Below are 15,297 nucleotides of genomic sequence, written 5' to 3'. Positions count from 1 at the left end.
TATGGCCTGTAACAAGATTTCACTTGGTAAATAAATATTGTTGCTGTGACTTTAAACTTATATATAATTACATAAAAAGGTAAGGTTACACAGAAAATATTTACATGTAAATTGAAGTTAACATATATCAGTATATGATTACAGAATCTGATGAAGGGAGTGAACTATTCAGATTAAAGCGTAGATTTTTAAAGGACCGAGAACAGTCTCGGATCTTCTTTGCTAAACAACAAACCAGGATAAAACAGATGAGAGAGGTATGTAGTGTTACCTATATGATGTTTTATTTCTTCATTTATCTTCTGTTTATAATTACACTGTACAATCAGATTCAGAAATGATTAAATTGTTTGATAATTAACTATGACATATCTCATCATTTTATGTTATTGAAGCTAAATTTGGTTAATGATGTTGATTATGGTTCAAGCTTTGATTTTTATCCTGAATTTTCTTTTGTGGTCGCTATAGATAAATTGTCTGTCAATTCTTTGAAAATGGATATGTTATTATATATTTATTTATGTGTTACAGATAGCACAGAGGGAGCAGAAGGTTAGAAGAGAAAATCAGGTGACCATGTATCGTAAATATCGTGCTGGAGATTTACCAGATATACAGATAAAATATTCCTACATCATAGCGCCTCTACAAGCTCTTGCACATGTATGTGTTCATATTTAATTGTTATTTAAGAAGGCTACATTTAAAATATAAACTTATATAATGATTGGTATGTACACAATAGTATTAAATCTAACTGATTCTTGACCCAGGGTGCAAGTGTGACTGAGTGATTAAGATTGTTAACTTCAAAACACTTGCATCTCAAAGCTGTAGGTTTGATAAGACAAGTGTTGTCAGATTCTACATTTGAGAAAGCTATCCAGCTAGCTTGCAGAACATCAATGGTTCTACTTAGGTACTCGTTTTTGCCTAAAATAATGTACAGAGTGGTAGCTGAGGTTTTCCTCTACCAATTAAGCTTGAAAGTCCTCATATGACCTATACTGACCAACTTAAAACTCAACCTGCCCAAAAAATCTTGATCCCGTTTCTCATGAAGTTATTTGTTATACTTGTTTCTACATTTACGTATCTGTCATCATCAGCCGCTTACAGAAATAAGGAAGGTATATAATCTGTTTCTATTGTAGTTTGTTAAAATGTTGTTTTACAGAGAGACAGTACTGTAGCTAAGCTGTTACTAAGTGCAATATTCCAGGCAATATTTGCCAACATGGATGAGGTAAAGACGGAGAGAGAAATGGGAGAAACTATAGATCAGATCAACAAGAGCTTAGATAATATCCTCTCTTTGTCCACCAGATATTACCCACCTTTCATTGCTTGTGTTCTGGTAAGTCATGTAAAAAAATTATTAAATTCTAAAGAAACAAAACTGACAACAATTCTTGCACTTATGTTGATAAAGTGACCAAAATATAATTATGCATGTCTGTTATTGTTCTTGTTTTGTTCTTGCAATTTCTTTTGTAATATCTCTAAAAGAATCTGTTTGCAAAAATCCTACTTTAATTATTTGTAAGGGGAATTCATTTAGCAATAGTATGAAAGAGACATGGTATTACAAAACTTCATTGTTAGTAACAAAGTTAATGCCAAAATATTGAGATAGTTTTAATCAAGGTTTTTAATATGTAATCAATGATAAATTTCTGACATGTGCTTATTTCAAAAGCAAAATTTATTGTTGGAATTATTAACTTTTAGTGTTTAAATGTTGACACTTTATTTTTACAATATATATTGATAAAAGGTACATGTATGACAAAAATAATATGGTTAAATAAATTTGTTATTAAGTGATGTTAGAATGTTTATATGAATTGTATATATATATATTGTATACAGGATATTCTGTTCAACCTGAGATCACAGTTGAAAGTTGATGTATCAAACGTTGGTAGTAGTGCAGTGTTTAGTAAACTACAACCTCTCGGTATAGCAGTGTTGGAAGAACAGTTGATCATACATGAACCTGGTGAAGCTCGTGCTGCCAAGAGAGGAAGAACAGAAGCTCCAATCTCTAAAGAAGTTACACACTGGATTGAACTAGCTAGGTTATAGACTGACTGATTTGTTTTTGTAGTAATACTTATTTTTTGTATGCATCTTAAGTTGATTTTTGTTTATCAAGTTTGGTAATAAAATAAGAGCCTGCGATTGGTTTGAATCCTATCAGGGACTTTGGATTGAGAAAGCTATCCTGCTAGCTTATAGATGGTCTGGCTCTACTCGTGTACCAGCATATGCTTAAAGGTCAATGGTTCTAAGTGCTCACTCTTGTATATGTTGAAATGAAGTATGGAGGAGCATTGTGCTCTTCACCAACAAAGCTTGAAGTCCCCATAGTGTTGTATTGACTTAAGAACTCAACCAAAAAGATAATTGCAACAAATATTTATTGATTCATCTCTGATCTGATAACTATATGAATTCTGCTGTAGGTTATTAATAAACTTAATTCTATTTTATGTTTTGAATGAGACTAATATCACACGTATTCTGATTGTAGACTGTACAAGTCAGTGGATGAGTATGATGTATTACTAGGTATATTTAGTGGTAAAATAGGGACACAGTCTATTACTCAGAAGGCAGTAGAAGCTGAAGCCAGGGGAGATTACTCAGCTGCTAGGAAACTTTATGATGAGGTATAATTACTGCAAGAACTCTGGTTCTTATTGGATCACATCAAAAATGTAGAATATGTTAATTGAATTATAACCTATCTGAATCTACTTTTTATCTTCAATACTACTGAAGGGAATGGGTGGAAACTTCACACACTTGTTCTCTCTGATTTTTTAACATGATGGGCATACTTGCTATAATTACCCTATTCTTACTGTCAATCACTGAGAATAGTCAAACACTCTGTCTTACTTACCTTGTTGACTGAATGTTCCATATTTTTTTTATCTTGCTTAATTATAGCAATCACTAAACTAAATGATTTAGTATTATTATTGACTCACTGATGTCAGTTCTATATATGATAAATACTACAGGCAATGGGAACAGAAGATTGGCCTGGTGATAGTCCACTTGTGGCGGAGGTTGACCTGTGGGATGACTGTAGAATGGAGGTATAAAACATATATAATTCTATTCCTATATGTCATACATGTGCTAAGATATGTCTTGTGTGGAAATAAAAGTTGCAAATAACACTCAAATCAGCATTAACTATTGTTGTTTATACACCGATAAACACTTTCCAAACTAGCAGACGACAGGCTATTCTTATCAGTAGTTTTTCGAGTAAAGATTACTGGGTGCTTATCTCACTATAAATCTTAAGTAAAATGGTTTGACATATTGTTGGTTTAACAGTTAATTTAAATACTTTGGTGTCAAACGATGTGTTGAAGTTTATACTGTAATTAAGCTAAAATCCAAAGCTTTCCATTGGTGTAATATATTTTAAAATAGAACATTAAATCACAACAAAATAGCGGTTTAAAAACGGCTTAATTTGTATTGTTTTAGCATAAGAGATATCAATTTTACTCGAAGATAAGGGAAACAACTCATATTTTTTTACAGGATATACCTCGGTTATTTACGTAGTTCATATTGAAACTGTTTATGGGTGTAATTGATGTTTTCCAATTTTTGATCGCAGCATATTAGTGTTGAAGATTGAATACCGCTGTAGAGATATTGCACTTTTACATTATCTCTCATGAACAGACTCAGACTTAGTGAATCATTCCTATTATGTATGTTTAATAACACAACTTTAGGCTTATGTCACAGCTATTACTGGTTGTATAAGGGAGTATGATTTGATCAATGTTACAAATTTATTTTTATTTACCTATATGATATTATTTATGTAAGTTTGTTATATGATGGTCATTGCCCCAATTACCTCCTGGATGGTATTTTTGTTAGATAGTATTTGTATATTTTTAAATATTTACTGCATGTATTTTACTTTCAGTGTCTAAGCCACTTGTCACAGTGGGACACATTGGAGGTAGTTACCTGTGAAGCTGTAGATGATGGCAGTCCTCCTGATCTCTCCAAAGTCTGGGAAGATACATTTCTACAGGTAAATCTGATTCAATGGCATGTTATTTTAACATTTTCTCACTTCCAACAAACTAACAAAACTAGCATTCATCAGCTCTAGCTATGGACCCTATCAGGATCAAACATGTTTTGCCAGTGAAATCTGGGTTTTTGAAATTTTATCCAATGTGTCAAATTTTGAAGTAAAACATAATGCTCAATCTATTTCCAAAATTAAGATCTTTGCTAGCTATTGAAGGCAAAGGCCCTGAAAAAATTATGTGGCCTTTTACAAAATTTTAAATGTTGAAAAATCTTTCTAATGCGTAAACTATTTAGTTTTATTCATGTGTGTGACCATAAGTTGTAACCTTTATTAGGAGGGTATTAGGAAAGAGGTGTGGTTTCTTATTTGTATGACACTTAGCAAAGTCATTTAATTAATGGCACTGGCTATGAATGACTTAAAGTACCAAATTGAGCTTTATGTAAATTTGCCATGAAGGCAACATACAAGTAAGATGGGCTTATTTTCACTAGTGAAGCTTCAAATGTTAGAGACCTTTTTTAGCTCACCTGTCACAAAGTGACAGGGTGAGCTTTTGTGATCGCTTTTCGTCCGGCGTCCGTCCGTCGTCCGTCCGTAAACTTTTGCTTTAAATGACATCTCCTCATAAACCACTGAGCCAATTTCATCCAAACTTTACAGGAATGTTCCTTTGGTGGTCACCTTTAAAAATTGTTCAAAGAATTTAATTCCATGCAGAACTTTAAATATCTTCTTTTAAATAACCGTAAGAGCTAGACCTTAGATATTTTGCATGAAACATCTTCTAATGAGTGTCTACCAAGTTTGTTCAAATAAAAGCCCTGGGGTCAAAATTGGCCCCGCCCCAGGGGGTCATTGATTTTCCCTATATGCATATAGTGAAAACTTAAAAAATCTTCTTTTAAAGAACCCAAAGAGCTAGAGCTAAGATATTTGGCATGAAACATCTTCTAGTGAGTGTCTACCAAGTTTGTTCAAATAAAAGCCCTGGGGTCAAAATTGGCCCCGCCCCGGGGGGTCATTGATTTTCCCTATATGCATATAGTAAAAACTTAAAAAATCTTCTTTTAAAGAACTGTAAGAGCTAGAGCTTAGATATTTGGCATGAAACATCTTCTAGTGAATGTCTACCAAGTTTGTTCAAATAAAAGCCCTGGGGTCAAAATTGGCCCCGCCCCAGGGGGTCATTAACTTTCCCTATATGCATATAGTAAAAACTTAAAAAATCTTCTTTTAAAGAACCCAAAGAGCTAGAGCTAAGATATTTGGCATGAAACATCTTCTAATGAGTGTCTACCAAGTTTGTTCAAATAAAAGCCCTGGGGTCAAAATTGGCCCCGCCCCGGGGGGTCATTGATTTTCCCTATATGCATATAGTAAAAACTTAAAAAAATCTTCTTTTAAAGAGAACCTTAAGAGCTAGAGCTTAGATATTTGGCATGAAACATCTTCTAGTGAATGTCTACCAAGTTTGTTCAAATAAAAGCCCTGGGGTCAAAATTGGCCCCGCCCCAGGGGGTCATTGATTTTCCCTATATGCATATATTCAAAACTTAAAAAATCTTCTTTTAAAGAACCCAAAGAGCTAGAGCTAAGATATTTAGCATGAAACATGTTCTAATGGGTGTCTACCAAGTATGTTCAAATAAAAGCCCTGGGGTCAAAACTGGCCCCGCCCCGAGGGTCATCGATTTTCCTGATATGTGTATAGCAAAAACTTAAAAATCTTCTTTGAAAAAACCCAAATAGCTAGAGTTTAGATATTAAGCATGAAACATCTTTAAGTAAATATCTACAAAGTTTGTTCAAATAAAAGCCCGGGGGTCAAAACTGGCCCTGCCCCAGGGGTGTCATTGTTTTTAACTATATGTGTATAGTAAAAACTTAAAAAATCTTCTTTTAAAAAACCCAATGAGCTAGAACTTAGATGTTTAGCATGAAACATCTTCTTATGGGTGTCTACCAAGTGTGTTCAAATAAACAAATAAAAGCCCTTGGGTAAAAATTGGCCGGGGGGGGGCTATATACAGGTGAGCGACATCAGGGCCATCATGGCCCTCTTGTAGTGTTGATGTTAATTGAAACAATTTTTATTTTTACAGGAACATTTTTTGCCTTACATCTTGAAGAGCAAGGTAAAGTTGATGTTACAAGGTGATGAGAATCAACAGTCTTTACTCAACTTTGTTGATGAGTCTATGAGAATACCTGAACAAAAACTAGTTCTAGAGGTATCGTTTTCTTTTAAATTGCATGCTTTGAAGTATTAATATGTATGAATATTTCCATAAACTATTTGTATCAATCGGGATGAAAAGGAAGAATACGAAGAAACCACACTTTTACCGATGATAAGAAACTAAATCTATCTACAAGTCATATAATTACAGTAACTTAAATGAGAGGAACAGTCACAACAACATTGGAACATGTTTAAAAAATTGTTAAAAAATTACTAGTTTCGAGTATGCACTACCCTTTCTCATACAGTTGTCAATGATTTCAACACTTATATAATACAATAAATTGCCATAATTTCTTGTGTAAAGACAGAATAAAGAATTTGAATATTATAAGGTATGTAAGGCATTTTACTGATATAAGTCTACAGAAACAAGGATATTTAAGTTGGATGTATTTGTATTTTAGAACAGTTACAGTGAGGAGTTAGCTTTGATGTATCTGTGGCAGGAGGATTATGATAGAGCCAAACATTACTGTAAAACTGCCCTAGACTTCTTTCTACAGGTAATCTACATTATTTTACCTTCTACAGTGTGCAGGTCTCATGTTGTATATATCCATTCATTATATATGATAAACTTGACACACTTGCTAGGGAACTATAAAAAGATATCTGCAAATATTTTATAGTTTGATGAATACATCGCATAGATTAAGATTTAAGGAACAATTACTTAACAACTGAAAACACAAAACTTACTGTTTAAACGAATGAGTTAAATGTACTTTGTAATAATATCACAGAAACACTGCTTAATAATCAGATAATTTATAGATAGGAGAACTTAAACATAACACAGAGTGTAATTTTTAGCTCGACTTTTCTATGAAAAGGGGAGCTATCCTACTCGCCCCGGCGTCGGCGTCGGCGTTGGCGTTGGCGTCACACCTTGGTTAAGTTTTTCGTACCACCCCACTTTATTTCAGAAGTATTACAAGTATGGCTTTGAAACTTACCATACTTGTTCACCATCATAACCTCCATCTACAGACAAGAGTACATAACTCTGTCAAGGTTTTTTGACAGAATTATGGCCCTTTTTTGACTTAGAAAGTGTATTGAGCTTGGTTAAGTTTTTTGTACCACCTCACTTTATTTCAAAACCATTGGAGGTATTGCTTTGAAACTGACCATACTTGTTTACCATCACGACCTTCATCAACAGACAAGAGGACATAACTCTGTCAAGGTTTTTGACAGAATTATGCCCCTTTTTGACTTAGAAAATACATTGAATATGGGTAAAATCCACTTATTGCCTTAACCCTTTGAGATATTGCTTTGAAACTTTTAATGCTATTTCACATCATTACCCCCATCTGTACGCAAGAGAAGGTAACTCTGTCAAGGATTTGTTTTAAAAATTAAGGCCTTTTATCGACTTAGAATCTTGGTTAAGTTTTTAGTACCAGTCCACTTTTTGACTGAACTGTTTGAGATATTAATTTTTAGCTCGACTTTTCTATGAAAAGGGGAGCTATCCTACTCGCCCCGGCATCGGCGTCGGCGTCGGCGTCACACCTTGGTTAAGTTTTTCGTACCACCCCACTTTATTTCAGAAGTATTACAAGTATGGCTTTGAAACTTACCATACTTGTTCACCATCATAACCTCCATCAACAGACAAGAGTACATAACTCTGTCAATGTTTTTGACAGAATTATGGCCCTTTTTTGACTTAGAAAGTGTCTTGAGCTTGGTTAAGTTTTTTGTACCACCTCACTTTATTTCAAAACCATTGGAGGTATTGCTTTGAAACTGACCATACTTGTTTACCATCATGACCTTCATCAACAGACAAGAGGACATAACTCTGTCAAGGTTTTTGACAGAATTATGCCCCTTTTTGACTTAGAAAATACATTGAATATGGGTAAAATCCACTTATTGCCTTAACCCTTTGAGATATTGCTTTGAAACTTTTAATGCTATTTCACATCATTACCCCCATCTGTACGCAAGAGAAGGTAACTCTGTCAAGGATTTGTTTTTAAAAATTAAGGCCTTTTATCGACTTAGAATCTTGGTTAAGTTTTTAGTACCAGTCCACTTTTTGACTGAACTGTTTGAGATATTAATTTGAAAGTTGGAATACTTGTTTACAATCATGATTCCCAAACATGTCCAGGAGAAGGTAATTCTGTCAAGGATTTTATTTGAATTATGGCCCTTTTTGACTTAGAAACTCAGTTAAAATTTTCATTCTTGTCCACTTGTTGACTTAACCATTTGAGATATTACTTTGGAAGTTGGAGTTCTTATGTGCCATCATGAGACCTATTTGTAAGCAAGAGAAGATAACTCTGTGAAAATGTTTCTTGATTTGTACTTAGAAATTCCTAGTTAAAGTCTTGTGTGCCCTTAACTGTCAAAGTTTTGTTTTATAGGCAAGCACTAAAAAAGTCGAGCGCGCTGTCCTTCTGACAGCTCTTGTTTAAATACTCATAGCCAAGGTCTGTTTGGAGGTCAAATGTACATGTGTTTATTTAAATAATTTCAAACAACAAATGTGCAGATGTTAGAGACGGTGTACATAGGAAAGGTAAGAGTTCTACTATAACATTATATTGTGTTTAAGCAGATGTAAACTAAGACTGCTATAGATATAAAGATATTTATTTTATAAGGAATGGAGCAGTACAGATACATTGATGACAAACAGTAGAAGTACAGCTCTACAGAAACTACAGCCACTTACAGAGATGCATGAGTTCCTTCATTTCATATCAGATGAAAGTATGATAGTTTACCTTAATACCTGTATATATCAAACTAAGACTTAATTTTAGGAGTTTAGATTTATTTAATTGTGATATTAAGAATGAAAATGCCAGGTCCATGAATTATGTACAGTCCAGATAGTTTGTTTTTGTTGTTTTTTTTTTATTTTTTAATTTCTTTATCTTTGATAAAATTTGCATTGACAATCTCAAGTGGACCATGATCAGTAATTTACCTCTATAAAAATTGTTGAATTATTTTTTCTATGTAAAAATTAATTTTTTATTGAAGGATGAGGATAAATTTAAAAAGTAGAGTGTTAATTTTATAAATTTTCGTAAAATCATGATGCTAGGGAGGTTTGTTAACTGATTACAGTATATATATTTTTCAGACAATTTTCGTACAGTAGGACCAGCTCAATCACTAGTGAAGGGTTGGAGTAAGAGAACACCACATCTTCTTACTGATCCTGTCACTATATGGGATGATGTTGTAACCAATAGGTATAAACACACTTATTGTGTCCTGCAGTGTTTTCACTGCTCCACATGAGTCCAAGAAACATGAACTTGTCCCTTGAATGGAAAAATTGTAAAACTGTTTCTTGACATAAATAATGAGTCAGATCTTTTTATTCAGCTATAAGCTGTCTTGTATATATCTCACTTTTATAGTCGTTGTCAAGATCTTTTTTTTTTTGCATCTGCAGAAGGGGTAAAATGACTAAAGTATTCTCATAATTGCAAGGTCAACAAGAGCACCGCTAGGCAAAGCATTATATGCCCGAAAGTGATTTTTTTTTTAAGTAAAGATGAAGCATTTGTAAGACATGGAAATTAAATAAAGTATGACCTCCTTCAAATAACAATCCTTTGAAGTTACAATATTGTGGTCCAAATGGAACTTAAGTTATGCCCCGGAAAATGTTTTCAGTTCTAAGGTAATAGTGACCTTGACCTTTGACCTTGTGACCCCAAAATCAATAGGGGTCTTCTACTTAATTTGGACAATCATACTATAAAGTTAAAACACAGTGGGCCAAATGAAACTTAAGTTATGTTCCGAAAACTGTTTTCAGTTTTAAGATAACAGTGACTTTGACCTTGTGACCCCAAAATCAATAGGGGTCTTCTACCCAATATGGACAATCATCCTTTAAAGTTTGAATATTGTGGGCCAAATGGAACTTAAGTTATGCTCAAGAAACTGTTTTCAATTTTTAAGTAACAGTGACTTTGACCTTCTGACCCCAAAATCAATAGGGGTCTTCTACCCAATATGGACAATCATCCTATGAAGTTTGAACATTGTGGGCCAAAAAGAACTTAAGTTATGCTCTGGAAACTGTTTTTAGTTTTAAGGTAACAGTGACTTTGACCTTGTGACCCTAAAATCAAAAGGGGTCTTTTACCCAATATGGACAATCATCCTATGAAGTTTGAACACTGTGGGCCAAATGGAACTTAAGTTATGCTCCAGAAACTGTTTTCAGTTTTAAGGTCATAGTGACTTTGACCTTGTGACCCCAAAATTGATAGGGGTCTTCTACCCAAAATGGACAATCATCCTATGAAGTTTGAACACTGTGGGCCATAAGAAACTTAAGTTATGCTCCGGAAACTGTTTTCAGTTTTAAAGTCATAGTGACCTTGACCTTTGACCTTGTGACCCCAAAATCAATAGGGGTCTTCTACCTAATATGGACAATCATCCTACGAAGTTTGAACACTGTGGCTCAAATGGAACTTAAGTTATGCTCCGGAAACTGTTTTCAGTTTTAAGGTCATAGTGACCTTGACTTTTGACCTTGTGACCCCAAATTCAATAGGGGTCTTCTACCCAATATGGGCAATCATCCTATGAAGTTTGAATATTGTGGGCCAAATGGAACTTAAGTTATGCTCCGGAAACCAAATTGCTAACGGCTGGACAGACGGACGGATGCCAGGGGGTATAACATAATATGCCCGAAATTCTTTCGGGCATATAAAAATGAGAAGATAGAAGTATTTTTCATACAGAAAGTTTTATCTTGTTATAGGTCAGTATATCTCGACCATATCAGCAGTAGACTACAGAAGCTGGATGATTCTCAGATAGACGATGATGATGATGATATGTTCATAGACACCAAACTTAAACTGAAACTCAAGATGGCTACAAGTTGTAGAGAACAAAATAACTTTACTCTCACACTGAAAATACTCAAAGATACACATTCTGTATGTTATAATTCTTAGAAATGTACCATTTTATTTGCTAAATGTAACGAGACTTAAGTTAGAAACAATTTTAAAGAGAGTTTGAAAAGTTCAGTTCAGTTTATCTCATGAAATGCTTTAGAATTTATTTATTATTTTTTATGTATTTGGCATTTTGTTTCAAAGTAATATAAAAAGTTTTTTTGTTTCATTTTAATACACTATATAATCATTTCGTTTTAATTATTCAGGCATGTAAGAGAGCTGATAATGAGTCTCTGATATGTAACTGGACTCACCTATATGCCAGCACACATCATAAGAAGATTCAAGCTTCTCTAGAACCTCCATCAGAGGACAGCTTAAACAGTTTGTGTACTACACTAGATCAACTAGGTATGTTTACAGTATATATGTTGTTAATGTTATTTTTAATATTATATTGCTTGTCATCTATTTTGTTTTGTCATGAATTAAAGATTTATTGAATGAAACTTGTTTGATGTACATGTACCTTATTTTTCATTTTGTAAAGATCTGTTTTCATATATCAAATTAGAATATTCAAAACAAGTCAGTACTCTTCAAAAATACAGACAAAGAAACCCAACATGACTGTTACCTATGTATATACTACTATACTACTTTATATTCATAAATATTCATGATGTCATAAAAGATGTGACATTACACCATTGATTGAATATCTTTTACCCAGTCAATTAGTGTAATTGTTTTTATTAAACATGAGAAAATGTTCATCAAGGGAGAGCATTGTTCTCAAATGCTAACCCTAACATAGTCAAGCCAAACATTACCTATGTAAAGATATTCATTGAGACACCAAACAGGGGAAGAAGCAGAGGGGGTGAGGTCTGCGCTAAAGTGATGGTTGGGGCTTGAGTATAAGACAATTGCAGCTGATTACACTATCATCACTCTCATTCTATTAACTGATTTCTTACATGAAGATATGAATTAATTTGTAACAGGTAAAATTGAGGATGTTGAAGCTCTTGCAGCTAACGCCAGTCTTGGAAGGCAACATTTTATTCTTGGTGGTCAAGGGCGTGAACTTTTGGCACTAGGACTCCAGGATATTGATTTAAAGAAATTAAATGGAACAAAAGCTGGCCAGAAACTGCTGGATTATACTGGACTGAAAAAACTAGATAAATTAGAGGTATGTAAATCTTATAAATCAGCATATTAATGACACCAGTCCGCACCATTTTAACATTTCTTAGGGACATAGGTAAATGAGTAATGCTAATCAGTAAGCTTTAAAGTGTGCATAAGTAATTCAGATTTTCAGACTTGATTACTTACCTTTTTATTCAAAGACATGATCATTGGTTTAACTATAGAGGAAGAGCATCTGATCTGTAATAAAGGTCACAGGTTCAGTCCTTTTTTTAAGAAGAAATTTCTTTGTGAAAGTTAATCTCTGGCATGAGGAAATGTCTATTTTTTCTCTCAGCACTAAGTCAGAATTCTTCAGTCTAGTTGTCTGTTACTTGTGGAGAATTTGGTTATTACTGGTTAGTTATCCAGGAAAGCTGATTAGGATGGCCAACTGCCAAGATAGGACCAAAAAATGTGTTAAAATCAACATGACAACCAGACATATGACACAAATACATAAATATTATTAAGTATTTTGTAATGTTTGACTAATGTTTATCTATACATTTACAATGTACTGTATTGCTTGCTGTTTAGCTAACAGAGAGGTTAGTGGGTGATGGTTATGAGAAGATGAAGGGATCTCTGGCTGTAGAAGATGTTACAGGGACAGATAGCTGTGGTAGTTACACCCAGGACCAGGCCTACCTGGCTACAGCTAAATACTGTGACACTATCCTCAGGCTTAAAGAAGATGGTAAAACATTATAATAAACCTATATATGATTATGATCTTATGGGATATTTCATATTAACTATGAAACAATTTTATAATGCATTATATTGTTTGTAAAATGCTTTTTAACATTTGTGAGATGTATAATGTAGAGTATGCTTTTTAGATATCATAATCAGGAAATATATATAAAAAAAATTATCACAGGAATAAAATATCTTGATATCACCACTATGCACCATTAGTTTAGATGACATCACCTATTTACTTCAAAGCATCCATAGTGTAATGTCAGTTTATGTTGATTACATGCAATATAAATATACTTAATAGTTGTTATAGTGCAATGGCTCCCTGAAGACAAGCTACCTCTTTAAAACAATGGTATCAATTTGTCCATGTAAAGATTCATAATAAATTCAGCTTGTTTAGAGCAAGTTTTCACAACAGCAATGATTTTTGTATGTCACATATGGTGTTGCTCCACAGAGGCTGTACTGTACTCCATTGAAAACAAGGCATTTATAAATAGATTAGTTTTACCCATGTGTCATATTGACTGAAAAGACCTTTTCAGCCGCTGTTGATCAATTAAATAAGTATTTTATGTTCTAAATGTATTTGAAGCTGAAGTAAAACATGTAATATAAATCATTTGATTTCAGAGGAGATGACAATTGGGAGAAACTGTATTAAATCTTTCCCAGAAACTGTTGTGATATGTATTTTGAAAGCAATGAAGTTAAATTCTATGGAAGCTCGACAAAGGTTTCCACGGTTACTACAGATTGTTGAGATGTATCCAGATACAATGTCAACTTTTGTTGCTAAGGTATGCTACAATAATTAAGCTGATCTGATTTTACTTGGGTATTTAGCTTAGAAAAACCTACATTTGCTAAGTTCTTGGTGACAGCTATTAATGTGGAGAGATGATGCATTAGGCTATGTTTGTATACAATTGTTACTTATTACAGTTATGTAAGTTTTTAGAAATATTAATACTAATCTAGAGGTGAATATCTAGAAATTATATTATATGTGTTTAAATTGAAAGTTGTTCTTTTTTTCTTTCTTTTCTTCTTTATTTTTTCTTTCTTTTTTTTTTCAAAAATCAAAACTTTTCTATGTACATGTAGCTGCTCATCGTAATACATAATTATGTCTTACATGATATCTTATTAATTGACCAACATTACATTAAACAGTTTTGATTTGATTATAATGAATCAGATATAAGAATAGAATTAATAACTACCATATTTAAACAAAAAGTTACATTAAGACCATATTAAGACTATATAAAGTAGTCTCTTATTGCAATACTAATAATATGGTGATAATTATCATTTGTATAAGATCATTGACAGAAAGGAAAGTGGGTAGATGTTAGTTTTTAAGTTATTTCTACTCATACATTATTGTTAACTAATATTTCAGAGTGGTGAGGTTCCATGTTGGATGTTTTTATTATGGATCAGTCAAATGCTGGCTATTTTAGACAAACCAGAAGCCAGAGCCGTACACAGTATCGTAGAACAAATTGCAACTATTTACCCACAGGTCTTTTATCTTTATTGATAATAATGATAATAATATTCGGGCAATGAAAATTAAATGTCTTTCTTTCATCAAGATTTTTAAAAAGACTTTCTTTTCTTTAGAGAGAGTTGTCATTTTCTCTACATGGATGTTTTAATCAATTTTAATGAAATATATGCAATTATTATATGAGGTTATTACATGCTTGAATAACTAAACTCTAAGGAGCAGTGGACAGCTTAAGATGACTTTATTAAGTTATTTTAGATATTTGTATTTCAGTTGTATTTAAATCAAACTAATTTGGAAGTATACCTTTTATATATATTTAAGAAATACACCAAGATTTATCATTTAAAATTTTTTACTGTTTTTGTTAGTATGACAGTTTCTTGGTTCAATGATAATATGTTGTTAAATTTCAGGCTGTGATATACCCTATGAAGTTGAGTGAAGAAGGTTACAAATTTAATGGATCGAAACATGATAAACTGAACAAGGATGTAGTTGACAGGTAGTAAATATAGTTCACGTAAAATATTAAACAAAAAATGGTAACATAATTTTAAGTTAATACAATACTAACTATGAGCTGAGCAGCTAACTTGTGCCTGAGATAATGTCCTCAGTA

The 15,297-nt window shown here is 33.0% G+C and overlaps 1 protein-coding gene across 1 annotated transcript in view; it reads left to right on the top strand.

The window, feature by feature from the left end:
• LOC132729277 (DNA-dependent protein kinase catalytic subunit-like) overlaps positions 1-15,297 on the top strand; it is a 105,958-nt gene that overhangs the window by 78,750 nt on the left and 11,911 nt on the right. The window contains exons 62-79 of the mRNA XM_060714999.1: positions 145-257; positions 535-666; positions 1,181-1,360; positions 1,876-2,084; positions 2,540-2,678; positions 3,036-3,113; positions 3,974-4,084; positions 6,196-6,324; positions 6,743-6,841; positions 8,966-9,074; positions 9,454-9,565; positions 11,104-11,284; positions 11,515-11,659; positions 12,256-12,446; positions 12,986-13,145; positions 13,790-13,956; positions 14,565-14,687; positions 15,092-15,180. Of these exons, the coding sequence (XP_060570982.1) occupies positions 145-257; positions 535-666; positions 1,181-1,360; positions 1,876-2,084; positions 2,540-2,678; positions 3,036-3,113; positions 3,974-4,084; positions 6,196-6,324; positions 6,743-6,841; positions 8,966-9,074; positions 9,454-9,565; positions 11,104-11,284; positions 11,515-11,659; positions 12,256-12,446; positions 12,986-13,145; positions 13,790-13,956; positions 14,565-14,687; positions 15,092-15,180 (2,467 nt within the window). The remainder of the gene's footprint in view (positions 1-144; positions 258-534; positions 667-1,180; positions 1,361-1,875; positions 2,085-2,539; positions 2,679-3,035; positions 3,114-3,973; positions 4,085-6,195; positions 6,325-6,742; positions 6,842-8,965; positions 9,075-9,453; positions 9,566-11,103; positions 11,285-11,514; positions 11,660-12,255; positions 12,447-12,985; positions 13,146-13,789; positions 13,957-14,564; positions 14,688-15,091; positions 15,181-15,297) is intronic.

This window comes from Ruditapes philippinarum, unplaced genomic scaffold (genome assembly GCF_026571515.1).
Source record: "Ruditapes philippinarum isolate M1 unplaced genomic scaffold, ASM2657151v2 ctg1027_1_1_1_1, whole genome shotgun sequence".
In the NCBI taxonomy this organism is placed as follows: domain Eukaryota; kingdom Metazoa; phylum Mollusca; class Bivalvia; order Venerida; family Veneridae; genus Ruditapes; species Ruditapes philippinarum.
This window is presented reverse-complemented; position numbering and strand designations above follow the sequence as displayed.